The 13,247-nt window shown below is 48.2% G+C and overlaps 1 protein-coding gene across 1 annotated transcript; it reads left to right on the top strand.

Moving 5' to 3' along the window:
• The first annotated feature begins 10,279 nt into the window (after positions 1-10,279).
• On the top strand, positions 10,280-12,664 carry LOC120973254 (uncharacterized). Its single transcript, XM_040398657.3, has 3 exons — positions 10,280-10,669; positions 11,380-11,463; positions 11,563-12,664. The coding sequence occupies exons 1-3, from the start codon at positions 10,436-10,438 to the stop codon at positions 12,421-12,423; spliced, it is 1,179 nt and encodes a 392-aa protein (XP_040254591.3). The 5' UTR covers positions 10,280-10,435; the 3' UTR covers positions 12,424-12,664.
• Positions 12,665-13,247: the final 583 nt, after the last annotated feature.

The raw sequence follows: 13,247 nt of genomic DNA, 5'->3' as shown, positions 1-13,247 counted from the left end.
GGGGAGTGGTTGTCCTTCAGGCTGTTGGTCCTCAACTGTCGCCACCAGCCGGCTTGTGGAAGCCGGCTGCGGGGCCTTGCGCTTGTTGTCGTTCAGCTGCTGGCGCCAACTGTTGTCTCCAGCCGGCGTTCGAGGAGCCGGTGGGAGCACCTTCCCGGAAGCATCCACTCGGAGCTCCTACTTCATGGAGGAGTCAGCAGTGGCGTACTTGTCTGGGATGATCAGCAGCTCATCGAGCGTGGCCGACTCATCGCAGAGGATCGGTGCTTGAGTAAGGTGCCCTCTCGACACCCGGCAGTGAAGTACTCTATGGCCTGCACCTCGTGCACCTCTTCGCAAGAGTTGTGCAGTTCAGCCCAACGCGTCGGGTAGTCGCGGGTGGACTCGTCAGGGCCTTGAACGCACAGCGAGAGCTGGCGGGGCTTGGGCGGCCGCTTGTAGGTGCTGGTGAAGTTGCGGACGAAGACTTCAGTGAAATCTACCCAGCTGTTGATGCTACGGCACTTCAGGCTGTTCAGCCACGTCCGGGCCGTGCCCTGGAGCATGAGCGGAACGTACTTCACGGCAACGCGCTTGTTGCCGTTTGCTATGTTGACAGCCGTGGAGTAGTCGACCAGCCAATCTTCTGGCTTCACGGAGCCATTATACTTGGGCGTGTCTCATGGGAGCGAGAACCCTTTGGGGAAGGGCTCGCCGCGGATGCGGGGGCCGAAACAAGGCGGACCCATCGCGTCTTCCTCTTCTAGGGCCAGGGATCGATTGAGACGGTCGATCCGGTGGCGGGCGTCATTCTCTCTGACTCCTTCTCGGCGGCCCAGCCGGTCGCCGAGAGTCGGGTGCTCGATAGGCGGCGGGGAAGCGTGCCTCTCCCTGCGAGGAGGGGGAGGAGGCGGATAGTCGTCCCGTCGTTCCACTGCTCGTGGGCGGCCATCTTGGTCGCGCTTGATGGTGATGCGTGTGCGGCTGCGGCTAGCAGCCGACTCTTTGTCTTGTTTGTCGCGGACGCCGCCTGTCGGCGTCCGGGAGGTCGCGCCTTGCTCTTGGCGAAGGGGCGGGTTCTCAACCCGCTGGCCAGGTTCTTCTGCGCGGTAGCCGGCCTCTTGTAGCGTGGCAGCCGCGTCAATGAGCTGCTGAACGCGCTCCGTCATGCAGTGACGCTCGTCGCCCTGGAGGTGGTCCAGCTCGTCTGCTGCCGCCTAGGCAGCTCATATGTTCTCCATGGGCGTGGCATAGACAGGGCGGTCTTCCCCGAACATGCTGGCGACGGCAGCACTGCACTGCCGGACCATGCCGATGCAGCTGGGCCCGCCAGCAGCCGGCTTGCCGCCAACAGCGCGGTCGATCTCGCGCTGTTAGGCCTCTGAGAGGCGTCTCATGGTGGCCAACTTCTTGGCGCTTTCGACGAGCGAGACACGGCAGGCTTGTAGCGTCTCGGCATTGGTGTCTTCTGCGATGGGTGCAGACAGATCCGCAGCGCCGCCTGCAGCGGGTCTTGGGCAGCCCCACTAGAGGCTCCGTCGTGGCTAATGACGAGCACCTCCGTGACGGTGCTGCCGCCGCTGTCGGCACGAGGAAGCGGGTCGTCGATTGTCACCACGTTGGTGGGGAAGGCGTTAAGGGATGCTGTGTCGGAGTTGACGAGCATTGGGTCGGTGGAGCCGATCGACTCCAGGTCGGAGACCGGCTCGTTGGCGATGTCGAGCTTGCCAAGGAGGTCGACAAGGCAGCTCTCAGAGCTGGCTGCTCCCGCGTCGGGCGCGGGATCGTGGGGAGGCGCATCTCGCCGATGAGGTCAGCGAGGCAGCTCGCCGCGCAGGCGAGCTCAGCGTCATGCAGCACGCGGGCGCCAACGCCATCAGGCGTGCCGGGCTGGCTGCGCTCGCTCGGGAGGAACAAGGTTCCCGTCCAGAACAGATCTCTGGACGATGGTGCACCTAGCCCCACGGTGGGCGCCAAATGTCGGGGATGTCGTGCGACATATGCCAAAGGATGGCTTATCATGGAAGGGGCTAATAATACGTCACTGGTGCCAGGAAACAGGATAAGGCACAAACATGCCCGCCGGCGAATCTAACCCAGGTTCGGGGCTCTCCTAGGAGATAACACCCCTACCCCTGCTCTATGGGGTCTCCACATGATTACTCAAGCAACAATGGTGGTTACAAGCTTGCTCCTTGAGCTGTTTCTCTAGAGAGGGAAGAAGAACAAGGCTAGCCCTAGCTTCCTCTCTCTATGTGTATGTGTGGGTGAACTAAGGTCTCAACCCTTTGCATGGGTGCCCTGGGGGGTTTATATAGGCCTACCCCCCAGGGGTACAAAGGTAATCTGGCCGGTGTAGGACCCCGCTGTCAGTGTCTGTGGTCGCTGGCTTCTCCGCCGGCCACTTGGGCCTGCTGCTGAGTGGGTCCCGCCAGTTGTCTCGTACTTGGCCGACAGGCCGCGCCCGCCGCTGGCGGGTCCTGCCGGCTGCTTAGTACTGTGGCAATGCCACTGATGATGTGTGCTTTGTCGGGGGAGGCGTGGCTATAGTACTGCCGCCTGGTGAGCATTCACTGTAGCCACTCCCCGTCTCTTCTGATTAATGGCGCACAGACTTTGAGGGAGGGGGAGAGCCGCCTGCTAGGAATTGGCCTCCCCCACACCGACTGGTCAGGGCTCGCCGCCTTCTGGCTTCTCACGGAAAGGTAGGGCCCGCCACCTGCAGGCCGTACCGACAGTCCGTAGTGGGGGCATGGCATCCCCCGTTATGGGTGATGTCATGGGCTACGTGGCAACAGTACCGCGCCGGGCGGGGGATGTCCACCCAGTACGCCGCACTGTGGCCACGCTCTGCCCTGGATTCGGGGGTGGCAGGCTACACTGTATCCATGCCCCGTCTCGTCGTCATAATGTGGTGCAAACTTCAAGGGGGCGGGGGGGGCTGCCTCCTGGGGGCCGGCCTCTCTGGAGGCCGCCTGGTAGGAGTCGGCCCACCTCGGGGCTGTCTTCTGTGAACTGCCGCCCTCTAGCAGCCGGCCGCTCGGACCAGCCGGCCCAGAGAAGGCGGCTCTTTGCCTTCGAGGCTTGAGGGGCGCAGCCAGCCCCGTTGTCTTGAACTTCCATGGGGAGGAGATGTGGCTACCAGGGGTTATTTACTCCAACAAAAGCTCTGTCTCTGATATGAGCTAAAACCAATGCTAACCCTGCAAAAGTGGAGGTGGAGTCGTATATATAACCTAGACGGGAGAAGGCGTGCATGGGCTTCGGCCCAATACACTGTGCACAGACAGGTGTCGGAAGTCCGATGGCTACCGGACGTCCGGTGACTTGCGAGGGTCCGGTCGTCCGGTCGGCATCAGTCGTCCGGCGTTTTGACTCCGGATAGGTGGTGTCGAATTTCTGATCGGGGTCGGAGGTCCGGTGCACCGGTCGTCCGGTGGACCTCAGATTTCTGGCGTTTCGGCCCTGGTCGGAAGACGTCGGATTTCCGGTGGAGGCCGGTCGTCCGGGCGCTGGGGCTGATCGGACGTCCGTAGGGTGCCGGTCGTCCGGACGCTATAGAGTTTGCTGGTTGGCCCCTGTGGCCGATGTGACTTCCAGGCGTCGGACGTCCGGTCTAGATCGGTCGTCCGGTGGTTGTAGGCTTCTGGCAGTTTTTCCTCTTGGTCCTTGTACTTGGCGTCCTCGCTATCTTGTCTGGTGGATGTAGTTGTTCCATCGCTATCCTCGAAGTACCTGATCATGCATAGGGTTTCCTCTTGAGGTAGTAGCCATGTCTCACATGAAGAATGTGTAAGTTTGGAGAGGAGCGAGTTCACCTTATGTTTGATAGCCCATGCTCGAGCTCTAGTCATTGGTCCATGTGGTGTTGTAGGAGACGAAGGTAGGTCCATGGGGATGACCGTAGGATGCCCCGCATCATCTCCCCCCCCCCTTGGGAAAGACCCGACCTCGGATCGAAAGCCTCATCACCATGGTAGGTAGAGAGATCTTTGACGTTGAAGATGTCGCTCACGGAGTACTTGTCACGTGGAATGTCGATCTTGTAGGAGTTGTTGTTGTAGCGTGCTAGCACCTTGAAGGGTCCGTCGGCTCGAGGTAGAAGCTTGGACTTTTGTTCGTTGGGGAAGCAGTCCTTGCGAAGGTGTATCCACATAAGATCTCCGGTGTTGAATATCATGGGGTTCTTGTTAGTGTTGATCTTGGTCGCAAGGCGTTGTACTTGGCGCTCAATGGTGTGCCTTGTATCTTCATGCACATTCTTGAGATAGCTTGCTTGGGTGCTCGCTTCCATGTTGATGCGCTCTTGTAGTGGTAGTGGTAGTGGTAGTGGTAGAATATACAATGGGGACAACGGGTTGTACCCGTAGACGACCTCGAAGGGGGACTTGCCAGTAGTTGAATGTCTTGCGCGTTTGTAGGCGTACTCGGTGATGGGTAAGTACTCTTCCCACTCCTTTATGTTCTTCTTGATCAACGCGCGTAGGAGAGTAGATAGCGTCAGGTTCATGACCTCTGTTTGGATGTCGGTTTGAGGATGGTATGTCGAAGAGAACAAGAGCTTGATTCCGACCGTGGCGCATAGCGTCTTCCAAAAGTAGCTTAGGAACTTGATGTCACGATCCGAAACAATAGTCTTGGTCACTCCATGTAGACGCAAGATTTCCCTACAAAAGAGATTTGCAACATGTGAAGCATCGTCTATCTTTTTGCATGGGATAAAATGTGCCATCTTAGAGAAACGGTCCACAACAACAAACATGGAATCTTTGCCATTTCTAGTTCTAGGAAAACCAAGCACAAAGTCCATACTAATATATTCCCATGCGTGACATGGAACAGGAAGTGGCATATAGAGACCATGGGATTGAGCTTTAGACTTAGCTTTGCGACATGTAGAGCATCGATTGGTGTAACGGGAGACATCACGGAACATCTTGGGACAAAAATAGTTCTTAGCGAGCATAGCGAATGTCTTGTCACGTCCAAAGTGTCCCAAAAGTCCTCCTCCATGAGATTCTTGCAAAAGTAATAAACGAAGAGAAGACTCGAGGATACATAGTTTGATAGTTCTCATAATATAATCATCTTTAATGTAATAGTGTTCCCAAGATGTATGCGTCAAACATTTGTGTAGCGATCAGACCTCAAATAGTCTGATCTACCGTGCACCAGTGTCATCCCTGGATCAGTAATGCTGACACGCACAGTACAAATGGAGGATTTATAACAGAGTAGCAATCACACACTTATTACAACGAGTAATCTCAAGAGAGAAATAAGTATGACAAATATGGCTTAAGCCCATCTAGTACGATAACAGCGGAAGACTTGGAAGATAAGTGAGTCCATCAACTCCAACGGCATCACTAAGTATAAGACCACGACCTAAGGCACCTTACTCGTCGTCTGAAAAGTCTGCAACATGAAACGTTGCAGCCCGAAACGGGTCAGCACATGGAATATGCTGGCAATGTAACACATAGAGGGTAATGAACATAATAATGCTATACTACATGCATATATGGCTGGTAGAAGGCTCTATGGTTACAGTTTTGCGAAAAGCCAATTTTCCCTACTACAATGGAATAAATTTTATTTAACTATCATGGTGGTTGTGAGAATGGTTGACAGCATTCTCAATCCCAATTAAGTATCATCATCAAACCCAACAAAATTAATTAAAGTAACATGATGAGATTCACATGATAATCCAAGAACTAGATACTCAATATATCCATAACCGGGGACACGGCTAACCATGATTAGTTTATACACTCTGCAGAGGTTTGTGCACTTTTCCCCACAAGACTCGATCGCCTCCGCTTGATTCTCGCACTACATGATGTTTGAGAAATGGATGACCGAGACACAGTCTTTCAGAAGTGTTTGCACCTTACGAATGGGTAGACAGTTACACCTACTTTCCCCTACATCTGCTAGTCTACCACTGTAAGAGTTCACACAACTTAGTCAACTATGCTAGAGCCCATAATAGCTTGCGGCTGCACACGGAAGTTTCTAGCATGAATAATCTCATGATCCCTTTGAACCTGGGTGGCGGTCCAAAAGAAAACAGGCAATCCTGGAATACCCAGGTACCTCAATCCACCCAGATGTGAGTTTTAGTTGCCACCTTAAGGTTAACCATTAATTAACAATCACACATCTGTCATGGTAACACTCAAACCCAATCCACGTCTACTAGCATAGCATAGCAATATAAGCAAACATAGAAGTAACTCCCGAAGGTTTGATAATAAACAAGTAATAGGTACTACCTCAACTACTTCCCAATTCCCACAGCTTAATTAGATCCTAACCATGCAATGTTTGAGGATTGGTCTAATGCAATAAAACTGGGTAGTAAAAGAAGTATGATCAAAGTGTTACTTGGCTTGCTGATGATCCGTGAAACTTAGAGATTCGAAGTAGCAAGCGGCGCACTCCGGGTACTCTATCGCAAACAAACAAGCATACAATAAGCACTCATCTAATGCACAGGTAAAACTCAAATAAAGATCTAACCAGAAAGTTCAACTTAAGAACTCCGGTTTGCAAAAAGAATCGAATGAAACGAAGCAACGAAAGTCAAACGGCGAAAGTAACAAGCTTCGTTTACTAATCTGGATCTAAGTCAAATTTTACAGTTGCAAAAACTTGTTTGAATAGGTTAAACGGAAAGAGATTTCGAGACGAAACTCTAGGCGCTTGAATCGCCTGATTCCGATAAACAAGATAAAAGATAAACCAGAACGAAAATCTGATCAGAAATCGCGATCTGGAATAATCGCGAAAAATCCGACGAAAAAGAAAACTGACGAACAGTTAAATGAACGGACGTTCGTTAACTGCGACTAACCGGCGAACACATTCGTTAAAACGAACGGATCGGTGAACGTTCACTAACTAACTAAACCAAAAAAATAAACCGATCTATTAAAAAAATCTAGGGTTTCGAAAAAAAATAAACCGAACGGTTTTTTTTTTAAAACCGGCACGGCGACGGCGGCTGCGGTTATACCTCGGCGAGGTATTCCGGCGGGCTCCGGCGGGTTCGGGAGAGGGCGGCGAGGGCGGCGGGGCTCGGGCGTCGTCGGGGGCGGCGAGGGGCGACGAGGGCGGCGGCGGACGGGGCTTCCCGAGGAGGCGGCGTCGGCTCCTGCTCCGGCGGGTCCTCTCGGCGGCCGGGCGGCTACGGGTCGGGGCGGGGTGAGGAGAGGGGCGGCGGGGGGAGAGTATTTAAGGAGGGGGGTGCTGCCTTGGGGGAGGGGGCAAGGGGCGACGGCGAGCGGGACTCGGGGCGGCGGCGGTCTCCGTCTCGGTCTCCAGGAGGGAGACGAGGCGCGGGGCTGGGCTGGGCCGTCGGCTGGGTTTCGGCCGAGTCGGCGCTGGCGAGTTTTTTTTTAAATAATTTCGCCGAACCTAAAAATAATCGTAGAAAAATAAATAAAAATCCAAAAATGCCAAAATAAATTTTCACCGTCTAATTAAAATAATTAGAACAAGATGAACATTTTCTTGGCCCAAAAATGCAGTTTTTGAAAACGTGCAATTTTTCTAATGCAATTAAAATTGCAAATAAAATCAAATATTTGATTTTAATATTTTTCCTCCAATATTTCAATTATTTTGGAGAAGTCATATTTTCTCCTCTCATTTATTTTAATATGAAATATTTTTCGGAGAGAACAATAAATTAAACCAAAATCCTCGTTTCATTATTTGATAAAAATCAAATATGAAAACCGCGAAAAATCCCCAACTCTCTCCGAGGGTCCTTGAGTTGCTTAGGATTTTCGAGGATTTGCCAAAATGCAATAAAATATGATATGCAATGATGATCTAATGTATAACATTCCAAATTGAAAATTTGGGATGTTACAAACCTACCCCCTTAAGATGAATCTCGCCCTCGAGATTCGGGTTGGCTAGAAAATAGGTGAGAGTGGGAGATAATTGCACGTATCATCCTGGAAGTTGCCGGCGATGTCCATCTCGGTCCCAGAAGTCGAGAACTGATCCACTACGGTCCTGATACGAGGAAATACGTCGCCAATATGGTCCTGGATGTTGGACGCCCAGTCCTGCCTCTACACGTCGCGTGCATACGCAGTATACCCCGTATGACACGTCAGCGCCTGGCCCGCTTGTCAGAAGGGAGCCCACCAGTCAGCGCGGAGCCCACCCCTTGCCCCCCATCCCTGCCTCGCTGTCTTTTCTCGATCCTTCGTGTGTCCACGAACCAAAAACAGAGCACAAAGCAGAGTAGTGGGATAGGGTGCGGCGGCGGATCATCGGCGACCCGATGGCCTTCCGATGGTAGTTGTTGCGGTGGTGGAAGGGACTGCGACGGCGCCGCAACCCGTAGGACGGGGTTCAGCGGCGATGGAGGGCCCGCGACGGCGGCCCGACGGCGAGGCGGCTCCGACGTACGGTATGATTCGTCACCCAACAATATTGAGACGGTTTTGTGCCTGAAATCTCCAATTTTAGTTCTAATTAGGTTGTGTGCAAATATAATTTCATGTGTTTATGCCTATTTCATGCACTTTGGAGGGAAATTTGTTAGGGTTTGGGTAAAGTACGACAAAAAGATTGAACTTTCACTGATTTTATTTGCAGCAAAGGATTCTCGGTTGTTCACTGTTGAGGTGATCCATGGAGGATTTTTCTTTGGCAGTGGTCAGAATAGGTGCTATTTGGATGGCAAAAAGGTTAGCTATGATTACTGTCAGGTGGAGAGTGCATATTACAAATTGTTTGAAGAATTAGTTGAGCACTTGGGTTATGAAAAGAGAGGTAGAATCGATATGTATTGGTTGCCCCCTGGTTGTCAGCTAAATGAAGGTGGTGCTAGGCTTTTGTCCAATGATGTTGACGTAGATTGTATGTATCTAACGCTTAATCGAGGGCACCAATTTCAAATGATATACCTCGATCATTTGGACAGCCATATTTCTGGAGGAGGAGCTGGATGGGATGATGTTGTGGCTAATCCAGTAACACAAATGCCAGTTGTTTTCAGTCCAATGAAGAAGTCAAGCAATGCAAATGATAACAGAGATGTGGAAGAAAGCAACACATCTTGTAGTGTTGTGGATGAAAGTCATGAAATTCAGAGTCATGACCAACTCTTTGACAGACTGAGACCAAGAAAACAAAATATAGAAGAGCAGGAAGAACAGTATGCAGATTCAGATACTTCTGACAGTGATTATATTCCTAAAATTATTGACAGTGACTATGACTTGGAGGATGGGGATGAGGATTTGTTGCAGGAGCAGCTACACCCTCTGCAAGATAGGAAAGGGAAGAAGGTGGTGGAAGAGTGCAACTCTGAAGATGAGGAATTGGATGCTCCAGATTCAGATCAAGATGAAATGAAATTCAATTTCAAATCATTTACAGCTGCAGATATGCATGAGCCCAAGTTCCATGCAGGCCAATTGTTCTCTTCAGTCGAGCTCTTGAGGAAAGCAGTTAGAGAGTACAGTTGCAAGGAGAGAGTGAACATCACATTCCCAAAGAATGATAAAACAAGGCTTGGTGCAAAGTGTGAGAAAGGATGCCCATGGTATCTTTATGCATCTTGGGATAATAGGACAAATTCAATAATGGTGAAGACATTCAATGGTGAGCATACTTGTGAGAAGAAGTGGCAAGTTACAGCCTTTACAGCTAGGTATATTGCTCACAAATTTGTCGACAAGATTAGGGCATGTGAGAGGATTTCATTGAAGGCCTTAGCAGGTTTTGTCCAAGAAGATTGGAATATGACAATTAAAAGGGGCAAGTTAGGGAGAGCTAGGAAGATTGCATATGATATTATATATGGTGATGAGATTGCACAATACAACTTGTTGTGGGACTATGCAAATGAGCTGAGGAGATCTAATCCTAGTAGCACTTTCTTTGTTGAACTTTCAGACGAGGGGCAATTTCAAAAATGTTACTTCTCATTTGATGCATGCAAAAGGGGCTTCTTATCTGCTTGTAGGCCTATTATTTTCCTCGATGGCTGTCACTTGAAGACACAATATGGAGGTGTGCTTTTAAGTGCTGTAGGAATGGATCCTAATGATTGCATAATTCCTGTGGCTCATGAAGTAGTGCAAAGTGAAGATACAAAAGCCTGGAGATGGTTCTTGACTGCATTGAAGCAAGATCTTGGCATACATAACACAGATCTCTGGACCATCATGTCTGACAAGCAAAAAGTAATTCCTTTGCATTTTTTGCTTATTTCAGTATGTATCAGAACTTATGTGATTTCCTTTGCATGTGTTTGTAGGGTTTACTGAAAGCAGTGAAGGAATTGTTCCCACTTTCACCACACAGATTTTGTGTGAGGCATCTATGGCAGAATTTCAACAAGAATTTCAAGGGAGAGGCCTTAAAGAACCAGCTATGGAAATGTGCTAGAAGTACTACAGAGGGAAGGTTTAGGGAAAATATGAACCAAATGTTAGTTCTCAGCAAAGAGGCCCATGACTGGCTGGATGAGTTGGATCCTAAAACATGGGTCAGGGCTTATCAAAATGATTTCCCAAAGTGTGATGTGCTGCTCAATAACAATTGTGAGGTATTCAACAGGTACATCCTGGAGGCTAGGGAGATGCCAATTATAAGCATGTGCCAGAGGATCAAGGGCCAAAACATGGGAAGGAATTATGGAAAACAACAAGAGGTCTTGAAGTGGCATGGTACTATTTGTCCAAAGATAAGAAAGAAATTGGATAAGAATATTGAATTTGCAAGAACTTGTCATGCCGCACCAGCTGGAAAAGGGTTGTTTGTAGTCAATGATAGAGGTATGGACTTCAGTGTGGACACAAGAATGGAGAAGTGTAGCTGCAAAAGATGGGATTTGTCAGGTATCCCATGTTCTCATGGAGTCTCTGCTCTTAGATATGACAAAATACCACCAGAATCAAGGGTGAACTCTTGTTACTCTATTGAGACTTATTGCAAGGTATATGAGCACATTATCATGCCATGTAATGATGTGAGTGAGTGGGCTATGATGAATGGCAGAAAAATCATACCACCACCACTTCAGAAAAAGAAAGGAAGAAGGGCAAGGAATAGGAGACAACAACCAGAAGAGAAGCAGGGAAAGAGAGGTGTGAAGATCAATAAGGCAGGCGCAGTCATCCATTGTGGATATTGTGGAGGTGCTGGTCATAACATAAATGGTTGCTTGGACTGGAAGTTAGGGTTGAAGCCTAAGAAAAAAACAAGAAGCCATAGAGTTAGAGCTGAGCCAGATGTGTCATCTTCAGATGAAGAAACAATAGGCCTTACTCAGGTAAATCTCGAGATCAAGAAACAATAAATCTGTTACTCATAGAACATCATTTAATGTACCAATAATCTTTCAGCATTATTACTTTCCAGGAATTTAATCTACAGACAGCTGGTGTTCTTAACCATGACCAACCTTTGTATCATTCAGAGATGCTAGCTACTTTAACACAGGAAGTAAGTTTAAAAACTGCTTGCACATACTCTTTTTGCGCAAACTCTGTTTGCACACGGCATGTATTGATTGTGAGTTAAAACAATTGTTAACTAATGCAGAGAGAATCAAGGCAGAGAGAGGAAGTTGTGCATGGCCCACTACCTGAGAATGCTTTCATACAGCAGCAAGCCCTCTCACAGCCTCCAATTCAACCTACAACAGCAACGAAAACTGGTGATGTGCACAGGAAGAGAGAGGTTGTTGCATTTGCCAGACTTAGAGCAGCAGCTGAGAGAAGAGAGATAGCCGATCAGGCCAAGTTTGATGCAGCCATTGCAAAATTAAAAGAAGAAGAGGACAAAATCAAGTTGTCTGCTCAAAAGAAGAAAGATGACCAACTAGCAAAGAAACATGCTGCAGAGGAGAAAAAGAAGGCTGCACTTGAAGAAAAAAGAATTGCTGCAGATGAGAGGAAGAAAGCTAGTGAGGAAAATAAAAAAAAGGCCCTAGAGGATAAACTGGCCATGGCAGACAAAAGGAGAGAAGCTATGGAGAAAAGGAAAAAAGAAGCAGAAGAGGCAAAAAGAATTAAGGCAAAAGAAAGACAAAGAATTGCTGAAGACAAAAAAAGAGTTTGCAAGACTAAATTTGATGCAGAAGAGGCATTGTTTCTTATAAATCAAGCAGATGAGATTGATAGGCAGCAATCATTTCTGCAAACACAGGAGACAGCAAGGCAAAGAGCTTGGGAGCAGCAGACTGTCCAGCAGGAAGCTACAAGAGTGCAGGCAGCTTTGCAGGATGCAGATAAGACGAAGGCACAACAAGACAGAGAAGCAATGGTGGAGGAGCAGAGGATGAATGCATGTCAGTCCAAAACTACAACAATGAAGAGAACTGGAGCAAGCTCTAGTCAAAACAGGAGAACATTTAAAAAACCAAGAAAAGTTAGCATGTTTGATGAACTTAGGGGTGGTTGAAAATTAACGAAAAGTGGTGGTTTCATTTTGTGTTCTGTTTGTGATCAGATGTAGAACGTGTTAATGAACATGTTCTGCTCGTGATCATGCTCCAGACCATGCTGGATAGCTTTTGTAATATGCTTTCTTTTGTAGTATGTAAACTGGATGTCAGACTTGTTATATGCTCCAGAATATAATGGATAGCTTTTGTAATATGTAAATTGGATGTCAGACTTCTTATATGATTACTTCTGTAGTATGTAAACTAGTTGCTGTTATATGCTTTCTTCTGTAATATGTAAACTAGTTTCTGTTATTTGGAGATATGAAAAATGAGGTGCCTGGAAGGATTAATGCCATAACTGTATGTATAGATACAAAAAAAGGTGCATATTCAGTACCGGCATTTTCATAATGATAGAAGTGACAGTGAGCTAGCATGAGATAGAAGTGACATAATGATACATAGATACAAAGAAAGGATACTCCAACTAGCATTATGACAGTGAGCTAGCATTTTCATAACTGTATGTATAGAAGTGACATAATGACAGTGAGCTAGCATTTTCATAATGATACAAAAAAAGGATTAATGCCATAACTGTATGATAGAAGTGACATAGCATGAGATCCATACATAGATAGTCTGTCACGCACTGAATATTACATACCAAATTCACAAAAGAGGCACCCACATAATACATAACTCAGTGACATACATAATACTACAGCAGTTCACAAACTACATAGATTGACTACTACAGATACTCCAACTAGTTAGATAGATAGATAGCTCAATCCTCATGGCCATCGACTTTGCCAAGCCTAGTGCTGAATTTGTG

This window comes from Aegilops tauschii, chromosome 2 (genome assembly GCF_002575655.3).
Source record: "Aegilops tauschii subsp. strangulata cultivar AL8/78 chromosome 2, Aet v6.0, whole genome shotgun sequence".
Classification (NCBI taxonomy): domain Eukaryota; kingdom Viridiplantae; phylum Streptophyta; class Magnoliopsida; order Poales; family Poaceae; genus Aegilops; species Aegilops tauschii.
Note: the sequence above shows the minus strand (reverse complement) of the source record. Positions and strands in the feature narration are given on the sequence as shown.

What these genes read in the sequence shown, in the direction of transcription:
- LOC120973254 (XM_040398657.3), top strand. Translation starts at nt 10,436, where the DNA reads ATGAACCAAATGTTAGTTCTCAGCAAAGAGGCCCATGACTGGCTGGAT. An exon ending in ATTATGGAAAACAACAAGAG is followed by an intron (nt 10,670 to 11,379) that starts GTCTTGAAGTGG and finishes ATTACTTTCCAG; the next exon opens with GAATTTAATCTACAGACAGC. An exon ending in TAGCTACTTTAACACAGGAA is followed by an intron (nt 11,464 to 11,562) that starts GTAAGTTTAAAA and finishes TAACTAATGCAG; the next exon opens with AGAGAATCAAGGCAGAGAGA.